The sequence below is a fragment of the Phascolarctos cinereus genome, unplaced genomic scaffold, assembly GCF_003287225.1.
Source record: "Phascolarctos cinereus isolate Bilbo 61053 unplaced genomic scaffold, phaCin_HiC Scaffold_2;HRSCAF=192, whole genome shotgun sequence".
In the NCBI taxonomy this organism is placed as follows: Eukaryota; Metazoa; Chordata; class Mammalia; order Diprotodontia; family Phascolarctidae; genus Phascolarctos; species Phascolarctos cinereus.
The window spans coordinates 157096536-157120652 of record NW_027555625.1 but is presented as its reverse complement, the minus strand read 5'-3'; the positions used below and the strand labels follow the sequence as shown (position 1 = coordinate 157120652).

The window sequence follows — 24117 nt, the reverse complement described above, 5'->3', positions numbered from 1 at the left end:
AGAAATTAAAAGGCTTTTGAATGAACAAAATCAATGCAGCTAGGACAAGAAAGAAAACTGTTGATTAGGAAAATATTTGCATCAATTATCTCTGATAAGCATCTGATAACAAAACACATGGAAGTAGCCCAGATATATAAGAACAAGAGCCACTTTAAGATGCTTAAGTGTTAAAAGAATGTGAACTAATATTTCTCAAAAGAACTGCAATATATCTATGACCATATAAAAGACTACTCCGAATGAAATCAGAGACATACAAATCAACCAATTCTGTGATTTTACCTCAAACCCAGAAGATTACCAGATGACAAAAGCTGGAAATAGCCAATGTGACAGCGGCTTATTGGATGTTAGTTATATTAGTACACTAGTGCTGAAGTTGAAAAGTGGTCTAGTCATTTCAGAAAGCAGTTTTAATTTTTTTTAAGTGACTAAGAAATTACTTTATCCACTGACTCAGTCATGTGCTTCATATACATCAAAATATTCACAACAGAAATTTTTGTGACAGAAAAGATTTGGAAACAAAGCAGGAGCCAATTAACTGGAGACTGGTTAAATTAACTGTCATACATGAATGTAATGGATTATCATTACACAAGAAGAAATGTTGAATATGAATTCAGAGAAGAATGGGAAAGTTTGCATGAACTGATGCAGAGTGGCATGGAAAACCTAAAAACTATGAAAGCAATGACTATGAATGTAAAGAGAAAGAACAATGAAAAGAAATGGGACACAGAATATTTATAATAAACATGGTTGGTCCTGGAGAAGAACTGGCATTTTTGAGGTAGAAGAATATGATTGTGGAATCTTGCATCTAATAGTCAATGAAACTTACACATGGTTTTGCTAAATTCTTGTGTTTTTTTTTCCAATTTCTTTTAAAATCTGTTATAAGGCAGGGCCTCCTGGGTAGGAAAAGCCTAGAGAGGGATATATTTGGAAATGAACATAATATAAAAACAAAAAGAATCAATTTTTTAAAAAAATAGTAAACAATCATCTTACCAAAATGGACTTGCAAAGCACAAAAGTCCAAAATATTTCAAGATAAGCTATTCACTTGGGAAACAAAAGAAAAACTTACTAAAACTTTCTTCATACCTATATCAGTACTTCTATGACAAAAAACCTAGGGCACTGATACAGTAAAAATTTCTTTCATTTTGGAAAAATATGATAAAAAGGTTTCCTAATAAATTCAATGCTTGCCTTCATATCTGAAACACTGATTTGCCACAATTAATTCTTGATTAATAAAGACAGTTAGGAATATATAGCTTCAAGGAACCAAATAGCATATTTGATATGATATAACAACAGAGACAGATAATCTTTTTAAGAAAATTAAACTATATTCCCATCAAATTAATGCATTTTACTATTTCAATGGCACACCCATGTGCCTTGGGATTAATGTTTCAAAATCACTTTTGTTACAGGTTTGTATTAGGTCACAAATGCACTTTAAATCTAAACCAATTGGCATATTATGCTAAGATTAAAATTGATTTAATAAACTCTACTAAAGCCAAATGAGTTAAATTCAAACAAAAACTGATTTTAAGGAAATATTCTGATTTCATTCTTATAACTAAGTTCAGTCCTCTGATGAACATCAAATAACAAGGATTTCACCTTTTTCTGGTTAAAAAGTTATGGCTCTTGTCTAAAACTAGGAAGAATATATAGCAACAGCTATTCTGATAGAGAACACGCCTTCTTTAAATTCCACTGAGGCTGGCAGTTTGGATGGAGACCCCAAAATCTATTCTGTCCATCTGTTTTATTATTCTTAGAACAACTGTCAAAAGTTGCCCAGGGATCAAGTTGCAAACGGTACTAATTTGCCTTTGAAAAGTAGGGCCTGGGGGAATAGTGGAACTCTGCTTATAAATTCAGAATCTCATCACCAGTGTGCCAGGGTCTTTGCTTTGTAGAGGTATGAGACTTTGGACTTCCAGGAATACATCTAACTTGAAGCCTAGTATGTACTGATATACTTAGATCTCACTTCATAAGCCAAGAAAAGAAAAAGACAACAGTGACTTAGTCTCTAAAATTTGTAGTTGGTCTCCTTGATGTGTATGAGATCTGGTATTTTAGAGAATGGCTTTGACAATCTTTCAAAATACAAAAAAACCCCTCTCCAATACTAAAGGAGTAAAATTAAAAACAAACAGCAAAAGGGACAGTAATTTAAAAATCCAGATTTCACATAATTGACACTAATCTTGGATAAAATATTTAGCCAGTTCCTTTCTTACCAGTGAAGGCTGAGATGACTTAAGTGTCAGAAGTTGACTTCAAAGGTATTTTGAGATACAGAAGAATCACAGGTCATTAATTGGAGATTTCTTGCACTTTTGTGATTGTGACAAAAGAAACTACAGTTAAATTATGTGGACATACAAAGTAATGAAAAATACCTGAAGATTAAAAAAACAACAAGAGATGTTCACAATGGGGGATAAAATAAAATTCATGAAATGTAAAACCTATACCTATACCTCATTTCAAGTTATTTAATGGTTGCTTCATTAGTGAGTGTAAAATAGGAAAGGGGAAATTTTTTTTCTAATGTTGTCAATATTAAGCACTTTATTAATGTCATTTTTCAAACATCTTAAAAGATAAAATTTTACCTACAATAACCACAGTTTCAAGCATGGCAAAAATCCAATATAGTAAATTTAAAAGAATATCCATTTAAGTCTATTATAACAGAATCTTTCCTATACTTAATCACAAACTACTAAAAAGAAGCATAATATTCTGAAAATTTGATTTCGAATTTTAGTGTTTTGGGTACTGTAGATTTAAGAATTCTATTTAAAACTATCTATAGCTGAAATCTGCTGAGAGATTGCTGCATGCACTAAGACACACAAGGCACAGAAGGGCCAACCATTTGCACTTGTATGCTTTGTCCTTCCTTTGGCTTTGCAAGATCTTTTATTATAAAGGCATATATTGTCCTGGGAGATTTGAATAATGGGAAGTCTCACTTTCAAATAATATTACTTACAACCCAAGTCTAATAAATGTTATTAGGATGTTGTATATACCACTTTGTTCCTTTCAAAATAGTACTCATGATTAGCAAACTGAGATTTGATTAATTTTGGATGAGGAGGTTCTGATGTCTAGCTGCAATATATTATTTTAGCATGTGGGGTTACTGGAAAAGGATGTCTTTAAAACACTTGTTCTTGTCTCCTTTCCAGGATGAAAACTGCTTTGAAACTCTGTTTTTGACAATATTGTTAAGACTATGTATTATTATGTATATATCTGCCAGGTTAGTTTTTCTGTATCTTTTATTTGATGAAAAACTGAATTGTGAAATCTTCTCCAGCATATCTTTTGAAAGTAGTAACTTGTTATATAATAAAATCCATGAGGCATCTTGGATTATGATCAGGTAAAGTCTGGTTTCTGGACTTTTGTGGCTATTTTAAAAATATTATTCTGAAAACAAAAGAATGGTCATATTCCATTGCACACGAAACATTATACATTGTGAAATCCTAGAGAAGAAAATTCACTTTAAGACTTTTTTTTAAATATAAGACTAGGAATGTCTTTGATTTATGGGACTTTAAGAGAACTGTATGGTCCAGAGTTTTAGCTGAACTATAATATGAAAATGATTCTACATTTCTATTTCTAGTTACTTTGTTTTTTGGTCTTCTTTATTCACTGCTTTATTCACTTTATTACTTCGTTACACTATTGTGTAAAGGAATCAGAAATAATGGCTCTCTTTGAAGCTGTGTCATACACAAAGTAACTACGTGAATGCTAAAGTTGAAATATTTTCCTTTACTGAATGACCTTTTACTATCTGAATATTCTTGTACTAATAAATGGTAAAAGCAGAAAAATCACAGCAGCACCATGAAAAGCATGTAAGGTCAGGAAAAACACTCTTGCATGCTTTTTGGCATAGTGACCATTTCCACTTTTCTAACAGTTTTCTAATAGCAAAATGTATTTGGGAACAACAGTGGAATTTGTGTCATCATGACCAAATGATTACAGTGCAAACCCTAGATTCTTCTGCGGCTCAGCAGGCTTCTAGTCCCCATGGTAACTAAACCTCAGATATTGTCCTCCACTCAGCTGGAGTACAGAGAGTTGGGAGGCTTTTGTGTCTGATGAGATTTCTTCCACAACCTTCTAGCAACAGACCCTAGCGCTTCCTCCAGACTCTTTTCTAATTGAGATGCAAATTAATCTCTGTGGCTGATTACACTTCCCTTAAAGCTACTGACAAGTGCAGCTGTAACCAGAGTTTACAGACTTTCCAACAAGTGACTTCAGCTGTCATTATTTGCATGAGGCTGCCAAGGCCTTAACAACTCACTGTCTCAAAGATGCAGATAGCTTCCCTTAGGCATTGCATGCATTTTATTTACTTGTATAAAATTTGCATACAATTAAAAGTAAAATACCATACAACTAAGGCAGTGTTATTTACTAATATATTCCCTCCAAGAGCACTGAAATATTTTCCTGAATCTATCATTAGCCTCAAGTAGAAGGGGCCTTTACTTACCTTACAAAGTACTTATTTTTACCAAATTTCCTTCATTTTCCAATTCTACTTTTGTCTACAAGTATCAGACAGAGCATAAGAAGAAATCCATCCTGATAAATCTTTACTATAACTTTCAGGAAATGCTAAATGCCACAGCCAAACTACTATTTCAATAAGCATGATGATCAAACACTCATTAACTCTTGATGAGATTCTACTAATTTTCTGATTAAATATAACATTACTATTCAATTTTCTAAGATTTCTCTACAAACATATACATAGGGAAAGGGCTTAGGAAGTTAAAGGGACAGTGAAGTTATCCATAGGGCATTCTGCCTGATTGGCATGTCCTTTCCCCAAGCAATGGGTCTTCCTGACTCCAAGTCCAATACTCTACAACTACCCCACCTAACTATCTAATAGAATCAGACATTCTCACTATAAATGAAAGCAGAAAATGAAAGATGTAGCTAAATGGGATGACGGCTGTCCCCAGAGACAGAGAACTGGCAGAGTTGGTCTTATTACTTCTCCAAAAGCAAGAAGCAACATCTCCAACTCCTCACTTGGATTTACCCCATATGGTCAACTCCACTGCCAAATCTTCTAGTTTCTTCCTTTACAATATCTCTCACATAAGTCCCATTCTCTCCACTTACATAGCCACAATCTTAGCTCAGAATCCTAGCTGAGAATCCTAGTTCCTTACTACCTCTTGCACGGATTACTACAATAGCTTTTTAAGTCTCTAGCGATTCTAATCCATTATCCACTCAGCTGCCAAGGTGATTTCTTTTCTAAAACAGGTCTGACCCTATCTCATCCTCTTCAGTGAGCTCCACTGGCTCCCTATAAACACCAGGATCAAACAGAGGGTGTCTCAAAAGTTTTAAGTTATTAAAACAATTGAAGATTATTATTTTAAGCAATTAAACCACTAAGACTTTTGGGACACCCTGTACAAATGATTCCAGCTGGCATTTAAATCTCTTTATAATGTGCTCCCTTTCTCATCTTATACTGCACTACTTTCCACATACTATAATACAGCAACACCAGCCTATTTGCAGTTCCTTGAACACAACAATCCATCTTTCACGTGCGCACCTTTGTGCTAACTGTCCACCATGCCTGGAGTGCCTTTCCATTATATCCCTTCACCTCTGCCTCTTAATTTCCTGGCTTCTTTCAAGACTAAGCTCAGATCCTACCTTATAGCACTTCTACTCTCCTTAACACTTCAAAGACCATTAATACTGGTTTAGCAAATATATCGCCCTTTTTGAATATGATGAAACTATTTCCCCTGTCTTATAATTATGGATGCTCCTTCTAATGGTGCACCTTGCAACCTATTCACTCCTCATCCTGTGTAACTAATGACTCCCTAGAGAATCCACTCTCTGTATGTTATCATGTAAAATACAAATTTAATATGAAGGATTTCTGACCAAAATACTTCAATATTTCATAGCATCTGAGTTTAAAAATATTTTTTTATGCCAAGGCCTGTTCCTGGGACCTCTTCTGTTAGCAAGCATTTATTAAGCTCCTATTATATCCTAGGGGCTATGTTAGGTGCTAGGGATGCAAAGAAAGGCAAAAAAAATGCCACTTCTCTCAAGAAGTCTAATGGGGAAAACAACATGTAAACAATTACGTACAACAAGATATATCCAGGATGAACTGCAGATAATCTTAGAGGAATGGCAATAAGATTAAAGAGAACAGGGAAAGGCCAGAATATCTAAGGAAATTGAATAAAAAAATTATAAAGGTGTCTCTGACAGAATGAATACAGATTGAAGATTTTCTTCCACAACAACTTGGATCCAACCCACCTCTCCAACCATGTTATATATTACTCACTTCACATTCTCTAATAATAAGCCAACTAGCCTTCTTGCTGTTCCTGTCTTTGTTCCTTGGGACTGGCTGTCTCCAATGGCTAGAATGTCTTCCCTCCTCACTCCTGCTTTCTTAGGATTCTTAGTTCCCTTCAGAGTTCAGCTTAAGAAACACATTCTTCATAGAAGCTCTCTCTAACCTAACTGCACCCCATAGCTACTAGTATCTTCTCCACCGAATTATCTTATATTTACTTTGAAAATGTTTCGCATCTGTATGTCTGTCATAATCCCTGATCTACTGTACACTCCTTGAGGGCAGGGATTGTTTCATGTTTGTCTCTGTAAGCCCAATGTCCAAAATTATGCCTAGCACATAGTAGGTTTCTAAAACATGATTGTTGATTGACTGATCGTCATTATTTTCATATAGTAGTAAATATATGACATCAAATTTATCATATCAGTGTCTTTCATTTTACTTTTCTTCTTTGAACTAGACCAAACAGTTGAACTGTATTATGTTTTAGGGAGGTGTTACTGGTCAGAATTACATAGAATCATAGACTCTTGGGGTTGGAAGGGAATTTAGATATCATTTAGTTGAATCTCTCTCCCAGTGAAGGAATATTTTCTATATTATACTAATAAGTTGATGATGGACCATCCAGATTCTGTCTGAGTCTGGATAAAAAGGTTGCCACAAGAGTCTATCTTGCAAAGTAGCCTGTTCCACTTCTAGACAGTTTTAACTTTCAGAATGTTCTTTATAATATACAGCCTAAATCTAGCTGTTATACCTCTGGACTCTTGGCTTTAGTTCTGCCCTTAGTTTAGAACAAAGTTTTGCAAAGCAGGGCATAAAAGACAATCCACTGAGCTGTGTGAAGAAAGTGTTAAAAAATATTTTAATCTAAAAAAAAATTCAGCTTTACTAATACAGGAATTGACACTGGCAACCTCACTTTATGAGTCTATCAGACAGATATATGTCACACAAGATATCAGGAAAGAAGAGTAGGAGTTTCACAGCGCCAACAGGTTGACACTGGACACCTTTTTTTCATTTGTTCTTAGTGTATTGTGACATTTGTAGAAAGATAAATGGATTATTTATGTATTGTTTAATTTTAACTAAGTGAAGTGTCACAAAATGGAAAAAGTTGATTTGAAGATCTCTGTAAAGAAACCATGCACTTAAGGTAAACAAGAAAATGACAGAACTGAAACTTACAGGATTACAGATCCAGAGGGAAACTTAGAGACCAACCCCTTCATTTTTCAAATGAGTAAACTGAATCTTAACCAGGTTACTCAAGTTGGCCAAAGTCACATAGCTAGCTAGTGTCAAAGGCAGATCTCAGACCAAGGTCTTTCCTTCAGGAATGTCTGGTAGTCCTCTGTTTCATTAAAGCACCATTCTTCTATAGGCTTATATTCAGTTTTGCTGGGCAAGTTATCTTTGGTTGAAAGACTATGTATGTCCTTTGTCTCCTGGAATACTACATAGCAAGATTTCCATTCCTTCGTACTGGTGGCTGCTAAATGATTTGTGATCCTGACTGTGGCTTCTCAATACTTGAATTCCTTCTTTCTAGATGCTTTCACATTTTTCCTTTCACCTAGGAGTTCTGGATTTTGGCTATAATGTTCCTTGGAATTTTTATTTTGAGGTTTTTTTAAGAGGTGACTGATGAACTCTTTATTACTATTTGGGTCTCTGTTCTAAGTGATCTGGGCAGTTTTCTGTTAAGATTTCTTGAAATAGGATATCTAAGCTCTTTTTTTCTGGTCAAGGCTTTCAGATAGTTTAATGATTCTTAAGTTTTTTCTCCTTGATCTGTTTTCTAGTTCAATCATTTTTATTATGAGACACCTTATACTTTCTTCTATTTCAATGAGTTTATTGCTTGGCAAGGTTTTGCACCTCTTGTGCTAACCTGTTAATTCCCCATTCAATATGTTCTTTCATAGCTCTCATTTCTCTCCCATTTTTTGCCTCTAATGCTCTCATTTCATTTATAGAAAAATTTAAGCTTAAATTTTTTTTTGCTTCATTTTTTCCCAGGAATTCTAGTTGAATTTGTGCCCAAGCTCTGTTTTTATTTGAGACTTTGCTCACAGATATTTTGGAGTCATTCTCTTCTTCTGGGTTTGTGCCTTGAGCATCCTTGTCACTATGAAAACTTTTACTGGTAGAATTCTTTTTCATTTGCTCTTTTTTTTTTCCATCCTACTTCCTGACTTCAGGCTTGATGCTAGGGATAGGATCTCTGCTCTTCTGGTCATACTCTTGCTTTCTTGAGTGATATTAAGTGCTGTGCTATTCCAGGACAGATAACTCACACTAGGTAACTACAAGCTTTCAGCACTCCCAAATAATGTGATTCATGGCAAACTGTGATCAATGCCTCTCTGGATTGAGCTCTGCAAGTTCCTGAAATTGGCTTGGGTCAGGAAGAACTTGGGTCTAAATCTTGCCTCAGACAATTATTAAACATGTGAGCTTTGACAGAGTACTTATCTGTGCCTCAGTTTCCTTACCTGAAATGGGGATAATAATAGAATGCACCTCTCAGGGTTGTTGTAAAGTTAAAATGAGATTATATTTGTTAAAAGGCTAAAATTCCACCTTCTGAAAGAAGCCTTTTTCAATCCCCCTTAATGCTACTATCTTCCCTGTCTTATCTCCAATTTATTCTCTCTGTCTCTCTCTTATATAGTTGTTTGCATATTGTCCCCCCAATTAGTTTGTGAGTTCTTTGAGAGAAGGAACTATCTTTTGCTTTTCTTTGTATCCTCAGTGCTTAACACAGTACCTAACATGTAGTAGGCACTTAAATGCTTGTTGACTGTCTAAAGTACTTTGCAAATTTTAAAGTGCCACATAAAACCAAGCTATTATTATCAAGAGTATTTGAACTATGGATTTATGTCAACTATCATTAACAATCAACTTCGACCTAAATATATTCTGTAGTTTGAAATACTAGCTAATAATAGCATGATAGTACTAATGACAGTACAATGCTATATGCCAGCACTGTGCTTGGACTGATGATGAAGATACTGTGAATAGAAACAAGATGTATTATTTTATTGATTAAAATTATGTTAGCTGTATTACCTACAAAAAATTTTGGAACCAAATTTTCTAACCAGTTTAAAAGTCTTCCAAATTAAAACTTTAAATGGGTTTTGAACCCATTTGTGAGAAATTCATCTAAGTGATATCAAGGAAAATGGAAGTTTAATAGGAAACTTGAATTCCAATTGCATAATTGGAAGGTAGGTTTGAAATATGAGTATCATGATTTGGTAAACACAGCCAATGATACCTTATACATCTGGACATTTATATCTTTGTGAGGTATCATTTTCAGCTATGACAGCTGTTAAAAGCATTAATACTGAACTTCGTATTGGATCTTTGAATGCATATATTGCAAAGTATTAAACTGAGATTTTTAAAAAAAGAAGCATATTTATTTGCATTTCTCTAAATAAAATATTATTTACTAATAAATTTCATAAGAGAAAAAGGTTTTGCACCAACAAAATAATTACTTTAAGATATTATTTTATCTTTCTCACCCTTTTAAATTCTATTTTTATGTTTTATAATGCACACATTCATATAGTGGACATATAATTGACATAATCATTCATATATACACATATATACACACATGCATAGAGGTATACATATGAGTTAGGAAAAGCTTTTCATCAAAAGAGTAAAGGATTAAAAATTTTAGAGAGTACTGCTTTACAGCTCTCTTATGACAATTTTTAAAATACCAAAAAATCACTATCATTTTTCCTTACTATGCCCTAGTTTTTCCTTCTCCTAGATAAACATCCCCAATTCTTTCAACCAAACCTCATAAAACATGGACTCAAGTTCTTGCTCATTCTGGTTGTATTCTAGACCAGGGATTCTTAAACTTTTTCCACTCGTGAGCGTTTCAGTGTTTCTTAAACTGGAGGTCGCGACCACAGTTTAAAAAGCTCCTGTAATATGGACAATCTCCAGTTTATTAATATGCATACCTCACATTCACTCTATGCTCAGAAACTCAGAATATCACAGAATCTCAGAGTTGGAAGGGACTTCAGAGGCTTTCTATTCCAATCCATAACATAAAAAAATCTCTCAAAAATTTGCCTCTGTGCAACTTCCGGAAACCTGGTTCTGTCTTCTGTTCCTGGTTCTGTCTTCTAAGGCTAATCAGAACAAATCTAATTGTTCCAACAGATAGCTCTTCAAATGCTTAAAGATAGCTATTAGGTTCCCCCATAGTCTTCTCTTCTCCAGACCAAATATTTCTTCAACAGATCCTCCTAATATATATATAAGGCTTACTTACCCTAAAAGCAAAAAGAAAGCAAAAGTTCTTTGCTTCTAAGCCCCTGGGTCATGGGAAGGAAAGCATTAGGAACAGCTGCTTTTATATTTTATATTTACTTTGATTTCTCCTCACACTTCCTCTAGCTGTTAACCTGCCAATCAGCTACAGAAAGTTAGGAATTTAAAAGGCAACAAACTCTGAACCCATTTACATATATATATACAAATTCTCCAAACTTCACACAAATGATCAATTCATATAGATAATAATCACTAAAAACAATATGTCATAAAAGTCCACTTACCTCTTTGATTCTATATTTATTGAACAGTCAGTCAATAAACATTTAAGCACCTACTATATGCCAGGTGCTTAGTGCTACTCTGCTAAGTGCTAGAGATACAAAAAAAGGCAAAAAAAACCAGTCCTCCCTCTCAAGGAGCACAGAGTGTAATAAGGCAACATAACATGAAAAAAACTACATACAAATGATAGATAGATAGAGAGAGAGAAATAGATAAACTGAAGATAATCAATAGAGAGAAGGCACTAGTATTAAGGGGGGGGTAAGAAAAGGCCTTTTGTAGAAGATTTTAGCTGGGACATGGAAAAGTCAGAGATATATAGAGAACAGCAAGAAGCTCAGTGTCACTGAATTATGGAGTATGTAGAGATGAGTGAAGTGTAAGAAGACTGGAAAGGTAGGAGGGAGCCAGGTGATAAAAGGCTTTGAATGACAACGAGAGAATTTTATCCTGGAGGTGACAGAGAGCCAATGGAGTTTACTGAGGGAGGGGATTATGGAGGGTGATATGGTCAGACTTCTGCTTCAGAAAGACGAAACCGATGGCTAAGTGGAAGATGGATTAGAGTAAAGAGAGACTTGAAGCAGGCAAACCCTGCAGGCTATTGCAATAGTCCATGTATGAGGTGATAAGGGACTCACACTAGAGAGGTGGAGGTGTTAGAGAAGAGAGGGGGAATATTCAAGAGACATTGTAAAGTTAAAATGGACAGAACTGGGCAAGGGTCTGGCTATGAAGAGTAAGAGAGAGGAAAGAGCTGAGGATGACTCGTAGGTGGTGAGCCTGGGTAACTGGAAGGATGATGACATACTTAACAATAATAGGGAAGTTGGGAAGAGGAGGAGGGTTTGAGGGGAAAGATAAGAAGTTCAGTTTTGGACATGCCGAGTTTACAATATCAATGGGACATCCAGACTGAGGTACCTATGAGTCAATAGGAGATATGAGTCTGGAGGTTCGGAGAGAAGTTAGAGCTGGATAAGTAGATTTGATAATAATCAGCATAGAAATCATAATTTAATTCACGGGAGCTGATGAGATCAGAATAGAGAACATTTTATCCTTTATGGCTTGCACTTCAACACTGAAGTACTGTTTTGGGAGAGCCTTTCAGTCATAGCAGATCTCCTAAATTACAATATATCAATAAATGAATTACTCTTTTGAGAAAACAAAAGTCAGCTGAATTGAAAGTGAATTGTTTAACAAAAATCCTTAAGAAATGGGAAAAGTACAGCATTACTATTTCCATTTAGAAGAAAATCTTGGGGACTGAGAAGTTATGTATCTTAGTCATGGTTAATGGGTGACGGAAATCAGAAGACAAAGGCTAAGCCTGCTTGCCTTCCTTCACCTGACTCTGCTGACATTCTTCAATAACACTACACTAAATAGGAGAGACGCCCCCAGCAAGAAAATAAGATTGATATTTATTACAAGAGAGTAAAACTACATAATTGCCCTCTACCACCAGCTGGAGGTTTTTCAGAAAACTGATTGCTCTACTGATCAATGTTGTCATTTCCCCCCCTTCTAACTAATTTATGGTTATAATACAGCTTACATTTTCTCCAATTTTCTGAAAAAAAGAGACATTACAGAGTATCACTTTATGATTCAAATTTTTGAATAAAATTTAAACATTATTTTGGCCTATACATGTTCAATGTAAACTCCCAGGTTGTAAATAAAATGCTTCCCAAATGATAAAAGCATCATCAATTATTGCTTATAATTTTCCAATTTACAGGTTTTAAAAACTTAACTTTGGAAATACAAAAAAAAGTGACGCTTTATCAGTCCATTGTGAAAAAGAACCCTTTGAAGTTAAAAAAGAATATGAAGAGAAAATGAATGGGATGAACTTATCCATTAAATGGAAGAGGGAAGCAAGAATGGATTAGAAAGAGAATCTAAAAAATATTTTGTTTATAAGAAACATATTTGAAACATAAAGATTCACATAGAGCCAAAATGAGGGGCTAGAGCAAAATATTAAGCTTCAAGTGAATTTAAAAAATAAGTAGCAATAATGATTTCAGATGCAGCCAAAGTAAACATAGGTAAGATAAAGAGAGAAACAGAGGAATTACATTATATTTATAGGCTCTATAGGTAATAAATCAATATAAATTCTTAATACCTATGCACAAAACAATGTTACATCTAAATACTTAGAGGAAAAGGTAATTGAATTGAGAAAAATAGAGAGCAAAACTATGGTAATGGAGGAACGCCATGTATTTCTTCCAGAATCAAATAAATCTAATAAATCTAACCAAAAGATAAACAAGAAAAAAGTTAAGTACCTGGATAGAACTTCATAAAAAAAAATAGAGGTGACAGCTCTTATGCAGTTACTGAGTGGGAATAAAAAGGAATTTGTTTAGTTCTAACTACAACTGACCATATATTGTGGCATATGGATAGATTTACAAGTGATACAATCAACCATTCAAAAAGATTAATTCCAATATTACAGAATCTATTTTGCAATAATATGAAAAGAAGGCGCACTTTCCATATCTTTCTATGATATAGATGTGGTCTTGATACCTAAAACAGGGAAAGACAAGGCAGAAAAAAGAAAACTATTAACTAATATCCCTAATCAACACTGAGTTGATTAGCAATGAGTATCAATAAAATATTAATGAAGAGGCTACGACAACATATTAAAAAGATTATATATTATGACCAGGTTGGATTTATACTAGGAATTCAGGGTTGGTTCAACATAGTGAAAACTATTAACATAATAAATTAGATTAATAATACAAATAATAAAGCCATGATTTTATCAATAGATGCTGAAAAGACTTTTGACAAAATCTGTTTCTGTTAAAACTCCAGTATGCATGGGACTAAATGGACTTCCCCTTAGTACACTAATACAGCAGTTTCTATTTGAAACCAAGAGGGAACTTTATATGTAATGGAAAAAATTTAAAGGCCTTTCTACTATAATCCAGGTAAAGTAAAGATGCCCATTATCATGATTACTACTTAACATAATTCTAGAAATGCTAACTATAGCAATAAGGCAAAAGAAACCAAGAGAAATCAAAGGGAATCAGCATAGACAGAGAGGAAACACAATCATTGCTTTTTGAGGATGAAAAGATAACTTACTTAGAAAACTCTCAGGAGTCAATGAAAATTAATGAAACAATAAATTTAGTAAAATTGAAGGACATGCAATAAATCCACACAAATTGTCAGTATTTCCATATAATACCAACAAAATTTGGCAGAAAGAGCTAGAAAGGGAAGTTCCCCTTTAAAATAACTACAGAGGATTTAAAATATGTGGGAGTATATCTATCAAAATAAATCTTGGAACTTTTTTTATTCCAATTATAAAAGTCTGCAGAAAAAAATGCAGACCTTAACATCTGGAGAATTATTAAATGTTCATGGATAAGTTGAGCCAAAATAATAAAAATAAAATACTATTGATTTATTCTGTATCATACCAATCAAACAACTAAAAGGATTACTATGTGGCTCTTGAAGAATAAAAAGTTAAGAATCTCAAGAGTACTCATAAAAAAAGACAGAAGGAAAGGAGTGTATTAGTACTGGATATGAAACTATATTACAAATTAGTCATCACCAAACTATTTAAAAAATAGAGAGATAAATAAATGGAACAAATTAGGTACACAATAAGCAAAAGAAAATTATACTAAGAAAGTAACTAAAATGTCCATGCCTTTTTACCCAGTGATTTCATGGTTAGGCAGATATTCTCAATGACAAAAAGAAAGGCTCATACACATCAAAATATCCATAGAAACCTTTTTTGATAGCAAAAAAAACCTTTGGAAACAAATTGGCTATCAATAGGTTTGGAAATGGCTTAAAAATTATGGTATATAAATGTAATGGAACATTACTGTGCTTAAAGAAATGCTAAGTAGGATGAATACTGTAATGAAACATGAGTAGGGTAAAATATGGAAAAGAAAATGAACTGATACAAAGCGAAAAAAGAGGAAACAGGAAAACAATATACAAAATTTCTGCAACAATATAAATAGAAAGGAAAAAAACAACAAAATTAACTTAAATGATAATGTGAAATTACAGTGGTGAAAATTAGCCCCAAAGAAAAGATATGAAAAGATGCATGCCCCAGCTTCTTTGCAGAAGTAAGGGTTCAGATGTGTGGAACACCATCTTGGGTAGTTTTGTTGAACTCTTATTTCCTCATTTTCTTCCTTTGTTTTCTTTTTTATTATAAGGTATAGCTTTTTGAGGGGTATGGGAAGAAGTATACAGCTAGAAATGTGGGTGATACTAAAATAAAAGATGATGCAGTAGTAGACTGGCTGTGGAGTTGAGGAATAAGAGGAAAGCACCAACTGGTCAAACTTTAGAAGAACAGGAAGATCTTTTTCAGAAGCTATGAGAAGGTACACACCAGCCACCATGACCACGAGTTTGGACCACATCGAGTTCACTCTGGAGATCCTTGTGGAGCAGCAACTGGGGGCACTAAGTGATAACCAATAACCTCAGGAATGGGATAGCTGGGGATTGTTGCCTGTGAATTTTTTTAAAGCTACCTGTGAGAAAAATAGCGAACGTACACATTTGTCACATTAGTGTTAAATACACTGCTGTGTGCAAACACTTAATGAAATGACTTTGAAAGAAGTGATAGCGCTGAAAATTCCTACATGAGGATGCTACAACCAACATGTCTGAATGTTACTTCTATTCCAAATCTGAGAAGTGTGGGAACAAAGATATCTCCACATCAATTTGGAATCAAAGATCAAAGAATGTCCTTCATCTGACCAAGGCTTCTGAAAATATCTTTTTGTAGGCACAGGCACACCAGGAGAGCAATTTATGTGAATTACCTCCCTGGATTCTGTCCAGAAGTGCCTTTCTGTAAAGGCATGAACTTTCCATTTGAAATGCCCTTGGAAACCACAGACCAGCCATCGTTACCTCAAAAGACATAGCCTCAGACAAAGCAAAATAACAATCTACTATTACAAAGCTCATCCTCTTTGATCCAGTGGATGATCCATTGGATCCTTGATCCAAACTGCTCTCAATCAACAAGGAACTCTATAGGTCACTGGAGTCATGCTGTATCAAAACAACAACTTGAGGAACAGGGAACGCTTTGTCATTGGAGCAAACCACCTGTTACAAGTGTCGTGAAAAAATACATTACATCAACAGACACACCAAAGGACACTTGTATTTTTTCAGTAGACAGTGATCTGCTCCAGTTCAGGGAGTAGCGAACTGAGGAGCCATTTTACTTCCCCAAAGCTATTGTTCTGGAGACAGTTCATCCCACTACCATCCTTTGGATTTATGATTTAATCATTTAATGCCAAAGTTCACAAAACTATGATTTCAGGTTAGCTGGAGTTTTTTTTAAAGTTTTTTTGAAGGTTATTTCCCTAAGATTTTGTTTAAACTTTTTAAAAAAGAAATATGCTATTTGGTTCCTCTAATGATGATGCCTTCAGCTGGTATCACAAGTCTGTCATTTGACACAAGGCTGTTTGCTAAAGGATTTGTTGCTACTCATGTATCTGAAAAAAAAAGTATCCCTCTGTTATCTCAGATGACTTGAGTAGGAAGACAGGTCTTCTGCATCACTCAAAATCTGGCTTTCTGCCGAATTCAGGGGAAGTGTCTGTGGCAATTAGCCCTTATAAGAAACTTGATTTTTGAAAGGAAACAGAAGTAGTTCAGAGGAATGATATTAAGAGTCTGCGGAAGAAGTGCTTATTTAGATTAGTATATACTTCTACTTGAGTTTGTCAGTTTAGTCTCAAAACACTCTGAAGACAACTTTGTAAGAGACAAGTTAAAGCCACTGGTCATCTGTTAAAACCAATGATCCTAACTAGCAAAAAAATGTTACATCTCAATTGCATATATTTTGTACTTCACACTATATTACACTTTCTTATTGCCTAGGTCCTGCTGGAATTGTGAAGGAAACCATGAAGTAAATAAAATAAGCTATTCCAACCATAAAACTGTCCCATGAAAATTTCAGGGAAAATGGGCCTATGAGAGTTCAACTACAATAATTTTTATGATTCTGAATAAGTCATTTTTCATTAAAAAAGATACAAACACATCACAAATTTTTCTTAAAGATAAGATGGAGAGAGTTTGTGAATGGTTTTAAATGGCAACAGAAGTATTTTGTCCAAGAGACAATAAAGGTTCCCTTGAAACTTCTTCAGGAGGATAGTAACATAGTCAGATTCATCCATTAGAAATACCAAGGTGGCAGCTGTATGAAAGGAGAGAATGGATCTAGGGAGAACAGTTAGAAGATCTGTAACAATTCAGGTGACAAAGGGCTGAACAAAGATTAGGGCTGTGAGAATAGAGAGAAAGGGATGAATGCAAGAGTAGTCATGGAAACAGAATCATTACTTCTTTCCTTCACTTCAGTTCCTGGACTTTTTGGCCACCAAGTCACTGATCCATGAACTAAAGCTTACTTGTTGAGCCTTAAGGACTCATACCTTTCATGCCTGGGCTCTTAACTTCTTGCCAGGTGGTTGTCCCAGTTACTCACTAAATCTAGACCCAGGCTCCAGCCATACTTCATTTCACTTTCAGTATTCTCCCAAACCATGCTGAGGCTCTAGTATCTCTAGTCAAATCTCCTTACCCTTTTCCTAGTTCTAACTCATAATAAAATTCATTCATTCAAAACAACTTTGTCATTATACTTGGAAAGAGTTTATCGATCACCATCCCATTAAATATGTCAATACTTCTAAATAGGAACACAGAAATTTAGTGAATAATCAAATTTGGCTTATTTCAAAAAGTCATAAAGAGAGATGAGAGAAATCCAAGTTTTGTGGAGGACACATACTCAAGAGTACAGTAAGAAAGGAAAGGGTAAGTTATAGCTTTGTTAAGAAAACTTCTATCATTAAAGGTTAGTCAAAAAGCAACAGGATTCTGAATAGGAGAGTTTTGATATACACATGTCCACACAATTGCGCCCATTAGACTCTCCTTAAAATGAAAAGAATAACCAGTATCACAAATGGTAACTATTACCAAGTCTCTTGTTCTGCTAAAGCATTCATTAACTGTTTGGGCTATGTTTAAAAGATAATACTTAGACATTTCCTTGTAGGAAGAGTAGATATTATCCAGTCATGATTTTTTATTTTGGATAAAGTTATAATATTTGAGCACCTAAATGAAACTGTCAAATACTGGATAAGTGGGGTTGGAAATTCCTATCTCTTGATCATGGTTTGATTTCAAAATCTCTAGTTGGCCTGTGAACTGAACTAGAGCATGTGGCAAGCTTCCCATTTACCACACACCACACATTGAAAGAAGCCCCCTGATTGCCCACAAGGGAAAGGAAGAGCAGATGGTAGGGGGAACTGGTCCTCATCACTCAGAGCAGGCAATGGCTCCAGGATGAAGGCTAAACCTGATGGATCCATTCAGCCTGCTGACGAAGTTTTAGAACATTTCATGAGGACAAAAAGCGTATGCTGAAAACATTACTAAGAACTCTTATCTAGTACATTCCCACTGTGTTTCCCTTTCTTTCCTTATACCTGACAGGCAGCATGACTTCATAGGCTGGTAACTGCTATTGCTCTGTTTAGGTCCATAACTATATATATGGCACTGATTCTTTCATTGCCACATACTGCTCACCATATTTGCACATCACAAATAACATTTGCCCACTCAAATAGAAATAGGAAACATAACTGTATTCTGAATATATTCCTGCCTAAAATACAAAATCTTTCAATTTACGTTCAGTTTTGATGAACACCAGATTGAAAGTTGAATATTAACTGGCATAAGATTTTCCTACTTCCTGAGAGGCATATTTGCAATAGTAACAGTGATAAAATTAAACCTCAATGATGCTTGATTTGAGGCTAAGTTAATATGTTTGGGAACCAGTCTTCAAGTAACGGCCAAAAGATGAGATAAACCTAGCCATTCTACTTACCACTACAGAACAATATAAATTATAAGTAGTCAATGTTCAGGAAAAAATACATTTTCTGACTATAATTTATAGAAAGTCTAAAATGGAAATCACAATTTATAAATACTGGTACTTGTTCATAAAAATAAATGATTATTCTGGACAACAAATGACATTTGAGTTGAATGAGTCAGTTTTGTCGTTGCAATAGTTCGACTCAATAAAATGTAATTTAAGAACACAAACTAGAAACAAAATGTAAACACAATACTGGTCACATAAAATTAGAACCCTGCTTCCTGACATTTAGTTTCTGTTCCTTTGTCTGGACTCAGTACCTAATATCAGGAAAAGGTAATTCTTTACCTGACCTTTGCCTTTTAAAACAAGTGCACTAGGCTTTATGTAGGTCCATGCATATTGCTGCTTTTCTGTATTACACTTGGGATCATGTGGAGAATGTAGTTCTATAAAGTGGTAAACTGTCTACTTCTGGGTGAGGGATAAATTACAGTACATTAGGATACCATCTAGTACATCTCCTCTGTCCTAAATCGGCTCAGTTAGTGTTCTAAATGGTTTTCTGATATGCTTGAAAAGTGATATTTCACCTTTACAAAAGTTTATGCTGAGATCATCTTACTGATTATATGATTAGATACATTATTAGAATTTGTAGAATTATTAGCTCTTTCCAAAATTCACCTCTGATACTTGGCTCATGGAAGAAGTGCATTCCAGACACAAAGAGAAAAAAAAGAACCTAGGTCAGGCTTTTGCCTTTATGTCTTTTGGGTCAGTACGGTCTAATAAAATGAAATTTTAGGGGGAAACCAATCATGGACATATTTGTATAATTTACTCAAAGCCCATTAAAAACAATGACTTACAGCTTATCCTTTCCAAAGAACAAAAGCATTCACAACTACTTTTTTTCAACCTGTAGCACATCTACCTATTTTTTCCACTTCTATCACCTTATTAAAAAACAAATGTAATTATTACCCACATTTGACAAATGGAAAGATTGAGAATAATGGAGATTAAATGACCACCCAAGGCACAAAGGTAGCAACCATAAGTGGAGGGATTCAAACCCAGGTCCTGTGACCCCAGAGTTAGTATTTTTTTTAGTAAACTTTCAATATATATGACCTTACCTAAATACCATTCTAAATTTCAATTATGCAGATATTGTTAGATTCCCTTTTATAAAAGGAAGCAATGCTAATGAAACAGCATTTTGGAAGGCAAAGAAACAATAGTACTTTTTATGTCGACAAATTATTTGGAGAAGGGAATAACTAAGAGAAAAAAATGCATCCAAATAAAATATTTCCTTAAACATAGTTTTTGTTGCTGTTGAATGGTTTAGCAGGTCTGACTGATGGGCTTCTAGCTCTTTCTACTTGACAAGCAACCTAATCAACTCAATATTTTTTTTTCCTTTTCTGTAAAGAAGAACTTTGGTAACAGTTACGTGGAAAGAATACTTCATTCTGAAGGCAGAATTTACTGAGGCCTTAAGATTAAATTCATAATCCTGTGGAAATGGCTAGAGATCCATTGAGACATTCACTGCCAGGAGGAAGCATGGACAGTATCCTGTAGGGAATATTGCTGCACTGGCCCCCAGGGGATGGACCAGATGGGACCTAATAGTTCTTTTTTACTTCTAATTTCTATGATAATTGCAAGTTGCCACGTGGCACATTTCTTTTAGCCAATTTAAATGGAAGAATCTGTCAAGAATATATCTATTCATGGAATCTCTCATTCTTTTATTCAAAATTGTATTTATGTAAAGCACCACAGGTAATAAATACTCACTTTTCTCTAAATATTAGCATGAACATGCATTTTTATAAGTGATGTACTTATAAATCAACATTTAGCCATCATCTATTAGTATAAACACCAACTAGAAACCAGGACACATTAAATTCGATTAAGTGGTCTGAGGACTTTTGGGAGAACTCTGTTCAGTTCATTGAATTTTTCTGTCTCATGATCTGAAACAATTCAGAGGGCTTTATAAGAATTGTGATATAGTTAATTTAATCTTTGAGAAAAATGAAAACTGTCACTTGCTATTGTTCTGCAACCAGATCAGAAATTGGAGAAAAAATATAATAGGAAAGGAATTATAACTGAAATATTACATTTGTGACCCATCTCCAATGAACCTTCCTTCACGAAGGCTTCCTTGATTTCCCATGGATGTGATTTCATTGTTCTTTTGAATCCTTGAAGCATTTTACTTATCACTCTTGAGGTATTTATCAGTCTAACTCATATTCTAGTTGTTGTGTACTTCTCTCTTCTCTATACTAAAATGCAAACTCTTTGAAGGTAGCAGCTATCTCTGTATCTCACTCAGTGCCTAACAGCATGTTCCACATTAAAGAAGTTCTGAATAAATTATTGTTGAATGAATTTATGGATGGAAGAAAACCATAAGCAAGTATTAGCATTTCTCGTGTTCAAACCACAGATATTTAGTTATTTGTATATCAGTAAGTCAATGAGCATTTATCAATTGCTTACTACGTATCAGGCATCAAGTTAATCACTGAGAATACAAAGAAAGGTGGAAACAGTCTCTGCCCTCAAGGAGCTCACATTCTAATGGGGCAATGACATGTAAATAACTAGATACATGTACGATATGTACAGAGTAGATGGAAGTCAGAGGGGAAGACTCTAGCTGCTGGGGGACAGGGGAAGAGAAGGACTGTGTGGACTGGGAAAAGCTTCCTTCAGAAATATGATTTGAATTGAGTCTTAAAGTAAGTCAGGGAGACTAAGAGGTAAAAGTATAAAGGGAGAGTATCATGAAGATAATTTCAAATTTAAAGTAGCATAAAATCATTGCATATATTAGAAAATTACCAAAAACTGTGAGGAGGCTATGACTTGGTGTTTTTGTTTTAAACACACAGTATTAGTTTGAAGTTCACTTAAAATGTCTCTGAAAAAAAATTATTTATAATTGATTGCAAAAATTTCTCTCCTATCCTGTTTTCATTACTTACCTCTTATAACCACAGAGTTTTCATCATACTGAATTCTTCAATGCAATGAAATTACGGTTACAAAGCCAAAGGATACAAACTCTGGTAGAGGGGTATGAGAGACTTCACAGCCCTGCTAGCATTGATGCAGGTAGCACATATAAGACTTGGCAGCAATTTTGCAGTCACTATTGCTCCATCAAACAAAGGCCCAAAAAATGGAATCTGTGGAAGAAAAGAAAAGCCATTTAGTTGTTAAAAACAGCACCAATGAACCCTAGATGAGAATGTGATCAATTAGCAAATGTAATGACTACATATTTACTATTCATGTCTATAGATTATACTTTGAATTTAATAGGACATAGTTTTCTTCCAAATCAAAACAGGATAGTTCTTCACTGTTACCTACTTCTGAATGGCAGTAAAGATGTTTTAGCACAAAATTAACAAATTGCTAGCTTATTTTGAATACTGCCATTTACAAAATATGTCTAATTTACTAGCTAGTATTCTAAATGCATATATCCCACAACATGAACAACAGAGTTCACATCTGAGTGAACATTTTCTGATAATAGTTTTGCATTTTTCTGAGAATAGTTTTTAAATCTGCAGTATTTTCTGCCATAGGGTTGCATTAATATGCAAAAGTCTCAGAGATAACCAGTGACCTCCAAATCACCAAATCTACTATGTTATACCTAGTTCTTATTCTCTACGACCTTTCCACGAAATATCTGATACATCTGCCCACCTTTTCTTTTCTCCCTTGTTTTCAAAAGAGATTATATTTGTAAAGCACTTGGCCCGAGCCTGGCACATAGTAAGTATTATATACATGCTTATTCCCTTTCCTCCTTCTCCTTTTCTATAACATTAGATCTAAGTTTTCCTTCTATACCTCTGACTGCACCTTCTATGTTTCCTTCCTCGTTCCACTTCCTAATGGGGGAAGAGAGAGTATTTTCTTAATTCTTTGGGCTCTATTTTTTTCTCCCTACACTCTCACTTGAGGATTATATTTATGTTCACTAATCAGGCTCCAAGCCTCAGAATTATCTTCAATTCCTCCCTTTCTCTATTATTCCCATATTCAATCATTTATAGCGTATAATTTATTCTTCTTTCACAAAGTCTTTTGCAACCATCCTTTCTATTCTCATTGACATCACCCAAGTTAAGACCTTTGTCAGATTATGCTAAGTGATTTCCCTGCCTCTACCTTCTCTCATTTCCAATATCTTCTGCTTACAACTTGTAAGCTTTGCTGTGTAAAATAATGCTTTTATCATATCGCTTTCTCTCCCCCCACCTACCACAACAGCTTCTTATGCCTTACAAAATGTGTTATCAATTCCATAATCCTAAAAAGCTTCATATACTCTGGCCCTCTATACCATTCCAACCTCATCCATGCAAATAAAATACAGGGAACTGTGAGCAGAACACTTTGTCTGAAGTAGAAGGTTTATGAAGAGGAAAAACTAGTATATTCAAAGTTCCCTGGGCTTTCTCTTCCCAGTGAATGTGGCTCACCCTTATGCCCCTGTCTGAAATGCATTTACTGCTACTTTGCTACTCAATACTTTCCATTCCTCAAGGTCTAAGTTCTATATCTCAAACTTGTCTATAAAGATGAACCTGACAACTCCATTCAGAAGTGGTTTTTCCACATCTTCTATACTTTCATGGCACATATCTCAGCATTTATTATTTTGTATTACCACAAATATTAAGTATATACTATATAATAACTAGATTGTAAATCCCCTTGGGGAATAGGATCCTGCCTTTTATGCATATAGAAGAGGTTTAGACATAGTAGGCACTTAATTAAAAAAAACAAATAAATTAACTCATTCTTTCCTAGCATTGACCCTTTTTAGTGCTATATAGGTAGATTTGGAGTAGTAGACCTAGCATCCTCATCCTTCTTCCTACAACATGCTAAGTACAGTGTTCACCCCCTGGGCAGTTAGCTCTTATCCAGATAGTCCAAAGCCAAAGCCTTATCACTCAGAGACTGTGATTAAACGGTTCATGGTACAATGGAAAATTGTCAACAG

General features: G+C 34.6%; 1 protein-coding gene and 1 pseudogene across 1 annotated transcript in view; one reads left to right on the top strand and one right to left on the bottom strand.

Moving 5' to 3' along the window:
• The window catches only part of RALGAPA2 (Ral GTPase activating protein catalytic subunit alpha 2), a 417261-nt gene that overhangs the window by 116506 nt on the left and 276638 nt on the right, over positions 1-24117 (bottom strand). Inside the window, exon 38 of the mRNA XM_020989297.2 lies at positions 22146-22273. Coding sequence (XP_020844956.1) covers positions 22146-22273 — 128 coding nt within the window. The remainder of the gene's footprint in view (positions 1-22145; positions 22274-24117) is intronic.
• Positions 15494-16301, top strand: LOC110210145 (cleavage and polyadenylation specificity factor subunit 4-like; annotated as a pseudogene).